Here is a 9,202-nt window from a genome sequence, read left to right as displayed (position 1 = left end):
CCAACTTAAATACTGTATATCTGATGGTCCATATGAATAGCTTTTTATTTGGGGCCTTTTTTGCTCAGTTCCTTACCTTGCAACTATACTATTTACAAAGTGGATTGTTTCGACTTCTGTGTCCTGTAGGAAAACTCTTATGAACCATTTGTTTTGGAAAGCAAGGAAGATTCAGGAAACAAGAAATAGCTTCACATTTGTGCTTACCTTCCTGACCAACTTCCATGTCACCCCCATCCCCCATTTTGCATGAAATTGTTGGCACAAATATCTGTGTTGAGAATCAATAGGATATATAAACTTGCAAGAAAATCCAATCACTAAGGAGAATCCCAAAGCTTCTCCATCTTCATGTCACCCAGATGCCATCATGTCTTAGTATTTTGCACCCTGATGTGTCTCCCTCCTTATGGGATGGTGGGTACAGTTTTAAATTTTTGGAGATTTTGTGACCACATGATATGGTATGCTCTCTATATAAAGATTTTTTTCAGGTGACTCTTGAGCTGTAAATGAACATTTAAAGGAACAGTAACACCAAAAAATGAAAGAGCTTTAAAGTAATAAAAATATAATGCACTGTTGCCCTGCACTGGTAAAACTGGTGTGTTTGCTACAGTAACACTACTATAATTTATATAATAAGCTGCTGTGTAGCCACGGGGGCAGCCATTCAAGCTGGAAAAAAGGAGAAAAGGCACAGGTTACATAGCAGGTAACAGATAAGATCTGTAGAATACAATAGTGTTTTATCTGTTATCTGCTATGTGCCTGTGCCTTTTCTCCTTTGAATGGCTGCCTCCATGGCTACATAGCAGCTTATCTATATAAATTATAGTAGACTTTCTGAAGTAAACACACAACTTTTACCAGTGCAGGGCAGCAGCACATTATATTTTAGTTACTTTTATACACTTTCATTTTTTGGTGTTACTGTTCCTTTAACATAATAACTATCTTAATTTGACTTTCACCATGACCCATTAGTCACACATTTTTTTTTAGATCTCATATTGGTAGGTATTATCCAAGGTATTTAAAAACCTAGTGTGGGAATTACTGTTGTGCAGCTGGCATCCTATCCACACACTTAAAAGCATACCTTACAGTCAGTTTATATGATACAGACAACGCTGATGATCTCTTAAACCATTTAATTGACAGGCAGCTAAAAGGCTACTCAGAAAGTTTAATAAGAAATCCTTGCAAGAGACCAAGGGCTAAGTAATCAACAAGTTAAATTCTGTATTAGAAAATCAGATACAGGTATAGGACCCATTATCCAGAATGCTCAGGACCAAGGGTGTTCCGGATAAGGGGTCTTTCCGTAATTTGGATCTCAATACCTTAAGTCTACTAAAAAATCAATAAAACATTGATTAAACCCAATAGGATTGTTTTGCATCCAATAAGGATTAATTATATCTTAGTTGGAATCAATTACAAGGTTCTGTTTTATTTCTACATAGAAAAAGGAAATCAGTTTTAAAATTCTGAATTATTTGATTAAAATGGAGTCTATGGGAGACGGGCATTCCGTAATTCGGAGCTTTCTGGATAACGGGTTTCCGGATAAGGGGTCCGATACCTGTACTGAGAATGAAAAAGAACAGAATTTTAAAAACCATAAGTGATGTTTATTGATATTTATTTTGCTACAGAATACAGTAGTGAATTATGGAAATCTGTAGAATAATCTTCCAGTTTTGTATAATGATCTCTAGGTCGGTGAAATTTCATACAATTCTTCTATTAATTGTGTATAAAAAAACTTCCACACTATGTAATATAATAGGGGTCATTTCCAAAAGCAAGTGCAATTGTAGTTCTGCAAATTTTCTCCGGTCAGTTGCGTATAATACCTCTTTTATTAAAGGTACTTAGGTCAAACTGGACTCCTCACATTCCTTATAGTTGTGATGGGCGCCGCTCAGTCCTTCCTGCCTTCCATTGCTGTGCCTATTGACGCAGGGTAACTCTGGAGCTTCCCCCACTTCCTGACCAAATGGTAGCTCCAGGGTTCCCTTGGCACACAGCATCAATAGGCTAATTACCATTAATTAAAATTTAAATTCAAAAGTAACTGGTAAAATATGTGTAACACTTGTTTGGCTCTAGTTAGGGGTATATACCAGGCTAGTTGGACTTAGAGCATGTGTTACATGCAACCCCCTTTCCCAGGATGGGCCTCCCCTAAGTGGAAGCTGTGTCTGGGGCTATATGGTGTAGTAGAACTACAACTCACACTGGTGTTGTGCAGTAGATTAAAGGAATAGGATGCCAGGAGCTCTTGCAGATTAACTAGATGAAGCTTTATTGTCCAAGACAATGATGTATCAATCAGGGATCAGCAAATACTCACAAAGAGTTGAGGTAGACCAGCATACAGAAGTACAATCGATACACAAATGAGCAACAGGTGGAATATGATACTTCCCTAGTAATCCCTTCTCATCAAGAGGTTGGGTAGGTAAAGCACCAACAGAAGGATAGGTATAGGCAGCTCACCGGCGTAGTCCCTTCTCTTCAAGAGGTAGGGCAAGGCATATTTTCTAACCTAATTCCCTAGCACTTCTGTGTCCCTACAATAAGGCAATAAAGGCCTAGTAGGAAGACTACTCCTTTCCTAGTATTCTGGATGGGGCTAAAGACTGCCCTTGCTAAATAAGTCTAACTGATCTCACACCTCCTAGAGGGTGCTATTACAAATACTGCTATGCTGTCTTTTCCTCATTCACGGGGCCCTGTCCCCGACTTATCAGATGAAATGCTACTGGGGCCTTAGTGCTCCAGGCTCAGTGGACTGATGCCTGAAAGCAGTGGCAGCCAAAGAGGAAGCCACTCCCTCCTGCTAGACACTTTATTAGCCTCCAGAAAGGGGAGTGGTCAACCTTTATAGACCTATGGGGAATAGTGTATAAACTGTAACTTGAGTACAGGGGCTATTACCCAATAACAATAAAGGTGTGAAGAGGTAGGGGATAAAGCCATAGGGAGCTTAACCCTATGGGTCCCTACATTTATAATAAAATCTCCCACTAGAACTGCAACACAAAGTAGGCAGTTTATTTATTACAGCGTAAATGCTATTAGAGATAGGAGTCATTTATGATAGATGGACAAAATGCAGAAAACAGGCCAAAGATGCCATGTTGTTCACACATTATCACAGAACTATATAATATAAAGAGTGCTGGTACACTGTACTGGGTAAACAATAATTTTATACATGCACCCTGCTTTCATTTGTAAGAGTGCAGACACTTACAGACTAATATATATATATACAACCCTTTATCCTGAAAGCTCTGCATTTTATGTATGGAATTCCTCATCCAGAAACTCATTATCTAGAAAGCTCTGAATCAGGGGAACACCATTTACACAAAGTTCTAGGGCCTTTATCAAGATTTATGGGGTGTATGCCTTGCATTTAATGCATTGCAGTTGTGGAACCACACATTTCCCCATAGTCATTTGAAAGAAAAATAGCAATCATTAAAGCTACATTAGTTGACACATGCTCCCCGCATATTGTTGTAATTGTTGGCTCTGTTGCCTTCCTAGAATGGCCAGATGTCTTGTTTTAGGTAGGACAGTCTTGCTTTTGAGCACTCTGTCCTCCATCCTGCACCACCTCAAGCAGCACATGAATTTGTTTTTTTTTGTGAGTCTGTCTATAAAGAAGGGAACTGAAGGCCACAATAACCACTTATGTTTTTTATTATAATTTTATGTAGTTGCCATCTGTAACAGCTTCTCATAAAAGTGCCCAGCCAGGTACTAAGAATTTCTGGACAATGGAAAACTCTTGGAGATGGCAAGTAAAGGGCAAAAATACAAAAAAAAAATACATGGTAAATAGGCCACTTGTTTTACTTTGTTAAATTAGATAGCACTTGCTATTCCAGCAAAAGAAAGAATATTTATTTCTTCCATTTCAATTTTTTATCTGCATGAATGCAATTGCATCTGATCCGCATTGAATGCAAGTGCAATAGCTAAATACATTTTCATGCAATAACTACAATTGCATCAGGAGTATCTTCCCCTGGTGACAGAAATTGTGGTGGATAAAAGGGAAAAAAACACACCAACTGCAATCAAAACTGCACTTAACCCATAGTGTTGTGGTAAGTAAAAAAACCCATATATTTGTATCTAGACAAGCAGAGCTGCACCAGGGCAAATCATTTATTTCCATATCTACTTGTTCTGCATAAGGATCTAAATTATATTTAAATATATTATACGGGCTTTAAACCTATAAAACAGAGACATGAGGTAAAGAAATAGCAGTCAATTGCTGCAAATCCTGCTCTCTTGTGTGCTGGGGGAAAGCCATACACAGGAGACACTACCGCACAGAACACCCTCCCGTAGCTTTCCTGCTGCCTATTGTGTTTTCCAGGCTTTGGAGCCTAGACCACGTGATCCCCTGCTGCCATGTGATTTGGTGATGTCACTCATAGCAGCGGAGGAGCAGCTGGAAGATAAGAAACAGACGCTGTCATATATTAGGTGAGTGAGAGAATGTGCAGGGGAAGAGCTTAAGGGACTGCCGGGCTAGTAGCAGCAGACGTGCTTTCAGACTCAGTCAGATTTATAAAGCGACACTAAAGAGCCGCATAATGTACGAACGAGAAACAAAGAAAAGCATATACTTAACAGTTATTGTCAGACGTACATAGACTATGCAGACACCCACTGAGAATCGCGGGGGAAAGCGAGAGGGACACGCCCACTGTAGGCTCAGCGAATGGGCGATGAGTAGACCAAGTGAAAGGCACATGCCACTGAGAGCCAATTAAAGTCACAGAGACAGAGAAAAGGTCAGGGATAGACCAGTGGATATAAAGAAAAGCTGGGTATATTTATCCACCAGTGAAAACAGAGCTTGCCCAGTTTCCCAGAAGGAATTTTATAGCCATATATTCATTTATATTGGCTTTTAAGGGCACTGATATAGTGAGCTCTACTTTCACCCTCTAAAAAAATGTGCTCTTAAAATTGGGGAATGGAGGGCTGTTGTAGGAAATTCCTACATGGAACACCTTTATGGCAAAACTATATCGGAGATTTTGGTCAGATTTTGTGGGTCAGACTGTATCTGATAAGTTAAAGATGAAAGGTTTCCATTTTTTCATGCATTTACATCTGACGGTCAATTAATTTCAATAGGAAACAAAAGTCTTTGCAACTTTATCTTCTCTGATGAAAACACAGCATGCAGAGTTTGCTTCCAACAGTCGTGAATGACATATTTTAATTAATGTCCAGATAAAAACGAATTTACAGCTTGTTATACTCCCTGGTGCACATCTCAGCACTGCATGGTATCTGATTATGATATCAATAAAGAATAATGAATAAGCATAAGACTGATGTACAAACAGAAGTGGCAAATTGCACAAGTGCAGTTACCAATAACTAACTAGCAGTTCATTTTGAACAGTCTACAGTGTAGCAAATGAAAGCAAGGACTTTATTGGTCACTATTGGCTACTGCAGTTGTGCAAATGAGCACCTCTGTTAATAAATAAGCCTTACCAGACAACCATTATTTTCAAAAGAGGAAGCAAATTCGGAGTAATATGCTATATTTACATAAAGTTAATATGTACATGAATACAATGATAGTGATACTATGACAGTAGGTTTGGTGCTAATGTACTGAATCAAACAAATTCATCAGTTTTAGTAATACATAACAACAAATAAACACTAGTGCAAGTCTGTCCTCTGTTTGTAAATAAGCACCACTCTGTGCTTAGCATCTCAAGTTGTATGATTTTATTTTGCAGCACCATGAGCCTTCACCAATTTGTGCTGGTGGCCTGCAGTCTCACTGCCTGGATCATACTCTACATCTTTCTCTGCCAGCTTAATAAGAATAAAACCTATGAGTGGAACTGCCGATTAGTTACCTTGATTCATGGTGCTCTAATTATTTCTCTGTCTGCGTATGTGGGATTTATTGATGGTCCATGGCCATTCACACATCCAGGTATGTACCGTGATTTACTGTTAAGGAACCAACTCTACTGTGTTTACATCAATACATAACTGCAGTGAAGTGCATATGATGTAACCAAACATGGGTTGCTTTATTAACTTATTCAATTGACCAATATTTGTCCACGTCAATGCATGTGTAGGGAAAATATTTTTTAAATGCTATATACACTCAAATGGCCTTTTCCTTTTGTTTGGTGGATGGCAGATACATTAAAAAAATGTCTTGTGGTTTCCAATGCATCAGTGCAGATAGGGATAATCCACATGGCACACAAGGTAAGTTAACAAATGCTCAGTTATTCTTTTTGTCTGCAACATAATGCTATGTACTATGTACTCAAAGGCCTAGCACCCCTTTTCATCACATAATAGTCTACTACACTAATACTATATTGCAACTGTAGTTACTATTCAGTGAAACATTTCAAAGCAATTGGAGTCCCTACCTTCATTTTATTCATCTGCAAAAGCTGTACTGTGTTTCTTATTTTGAAAAAATGTAATAGAAAGAAATACTTCACCTTTAAAGCAGAAATAACATGGAAGGATCAGTCTAGTACCTGTATGGGGGAACTGCTGTAATCTCTATTTCCCCACCAACCACCAGGAAATGTGTGAACAGCAATCAAAGCTGTAATATGTGACTATGTAAAGGAAGAATTCAAAGGTAAAAGTAATTAGGGGCAGAGCATAATTCATTAAAATTAGTATTATCATTTAGACAACTAAATCATTTAGACAACACATAATATATTGTGGGCTATCAACCTACATTTATTATAATGAAGAAAAAAAGGTTCCTTTCTGGAGAGAAGTGGTGTACAAAAGTCTGATCATGTAAAAGTTATGAACAATTCTTGAAACTGACAATATGCAGAGTGTAATGTATTTGTTATCAGATCATCTAAGGCCACACTATGAAAAATACATTTTTTCACAAATAGGTTTTGCTATATTTTCTTATAGGTTGTCAGAAAGAAATGGATTAGTGTGTTTCTTTAACCTAAGACATTTTTACTACTTACCTATGCTGATTGTCAGTAGTACATTCCACCTACCTGGAATCAGCCGCTTAAAGCAGTCTAAATGTGTTGGTTGCAGCTGATGCCAATAAGATTAGGTTGAGAAACTCACACATTAACAACACAATAAATATAAGCAACTGTAACAAAAAAAAAAATAATAGGCAATTTGCAAAAAGATTTATTAAACGCTGCAGTTTTACAATTTTTACAATAGTGGTAGCTCTTTAAGAATTCTTATGTGTTTTAGTATTTTTATATACTTTATGTACTTCTTTAAATTGCATAGGACTGCTGTTTGAGGGTCCGTACAGCCTTCTACATTATTATATCTACATACTGATGGATCTGGGTCTTATAGCCCTTTTGGAGCATATGTACAGGATGGGTGCATTTAAAAACTAAATGTTCCTTCTACAAAATGTGTTCATTGTGTTTGTGTATAATAACTATGATTTTGTTATTTTGAATATTCAACAATGTTGGTTTCATTTGTAGGCTCTCCGAATACCTCTCTTCAAGTGCACGTGCTATGTCTGACACTGGGCTACTTCTTCTTTGACTTATGTTGGTGTGTGTATTTCCAAACAGAAAAAGTCTTGATGTTGATCCATCACATTCTTAGCATCCTTGGCATAATTATGGCACTTATCCTTGGTGAATCGGCTACTGAAGTTAACGCTGTCTTGTTTGGCAGTGAAATTACAAACCCCCTGCTGCAAGTGCGATGGTTTCTGCGGGAAACAGCTCGCTATGAAACCTTCCTAGGTGACACTGTGGACTTCTTGTTTGTGGCTCTTTTTACCACAGTGCGCATAGGTGTGGGAGCCTGGCTTTTATACTGTGAACTTGCCTCACCAAAACCATACTGGTTTGTTAAAATGGGAGGAGTTGCTATGTATGCTATATCTTGGTGCTTCATGATAAGTATCTGGCGCTTTGCTTGGAGACGAAGCCTCAAGAAATACCAAATGTGGAAAGATAGTGCAAACAGTCTGACACATATCAATGGGCATCCGAAATCTCTATGACATCAGGATATCAGAAATGCAAGTTAAGACTGAGTAGAGGCCATTTAGCCGATGTTACAGTATATTCCTTGTAAAGACTTTAAGAGGAGAAAGTTTGAATTCATAAGGCAGTACTCTCGAGCAGTAGTGGTGAGGAACATTTTAGTGATATGGACTAGTACTTGAAAGTGTTTTATTATTATCTGGTTTTTAAATTATAATTGTAGAAAAGCAAGAAAAAAATTAAAAAAAATGTGTGTGTGTTTGTGAGAGATGAGTGTGTGTGTGAGAGAGAGAAAATAAGTTAATTACAAAAATCCTGACCCTGCTAATTTAATGTTACAAAAGTAGTAAAACACGTTTTGTATAGGAACCCAAAGTTTAAAAAGTGTTTTGGTTTTCTCTTAGACATACTGTACTTCTGGCTTTAGAGTTATTTAAATAAGTAGACACTCTGTATTTTTCTTTCAGCACAGCGTTTCATTTAAAAAGGGACATAGAAAGCAATACACAGGTGGGAGTCTTATTGGAGACATGCCTGTATGTTTACCTAACCCTCTAGCTATTGCCACAGCAGCTCTAATTTAGATACTTGAAAGGGTTGGCTCTTCTTTAAATTAACTTGTCCTGTTCCTAGCAACTTGCAATTGTTTTTTTATTGTTTATAGTTTTTGCCTTTCTCTTCTACATCTTTCCAGCTTTCACTGACCCTGGCAGCCAAAAAACTATTGCTCTGTGAGGTTACCATTTTGTTATTATTGTTTCTTTTCATTCCTTATCTTTCTGTTCAGTCCCTCTCCCTCTCCCTCTCATAGAAACCACTGCCTGGTTGCTAAACAAGACTCTAACTGGAGAGCTGCGAAACCTAAATATCTAAATCTAAATAACTGTAAAACCACAAAAAATAAAAACCAATTGCAAATTCTCTTATGTAATGTTAATTTGTTAATTTAGAGGTGAACAACCCCTTTAACCCTTTTAGTGCCATGTGCAAAACATCTATGGAACCAACATAAAAAGACTATAGTGCAGGCACTGTAGATTCTTAGTTCACAGTTGGTCCTTTGATCTATGCTGTACATCAGATGTACAGACAGAACTGCTTCCCTCCAGTTCAAAACAACTCATAAAAGTATCATGTCCATACAATGT

General features: G+C 37.7%; 1 protein-coding gene across 1 annotated transcript; it reads left to right on the top strand.

The window, feature by feature from the left end:
- The first annotated feature begins 4,337 nt into the window (after positions 1-4,337).
- tlcd5 (TLC domain containing 5) lies at positions 4,338-8,268 on the top strand. Its single transcript, XM_002935013.5, has 3 exons — positions 4,338-4,521; positions 5,805-6,007; positions 7,539-8,268. The coding sequence occupies exons 1-3, from the start codon at positions 4,460-4,462 to the stop codon at positions 8,069-8,071; spliced, it is 798 nt and encodes a 265-aa protein (XP_002935059.2). The 5' UTR covers positions 4,338-4,459; the 3' UTR covers positions 8,072-8,268.
- Positions 8,269-9,202: the final 934 nt, after the last annotated feature.

Source organism: Xenopus tropicalis, chromosome 7 (assembly GCF_000004195.4).
Source record: "Xenopus tropicalis strain Nigerian chromosome 7, UCB_Xtro_10.0, whole genome shotgun sequence".
Taxonomy (NCBI): Eukaryota; Metazoa; Chordata; class Amphibia; order Anura; family Pipidae; genus Xenopus; species Xenopus tropicalis.
Note: the sequence above shows the minus strand (reverse complement) of the source record. Positions and strands in the feature narration are given on the sequence as shown.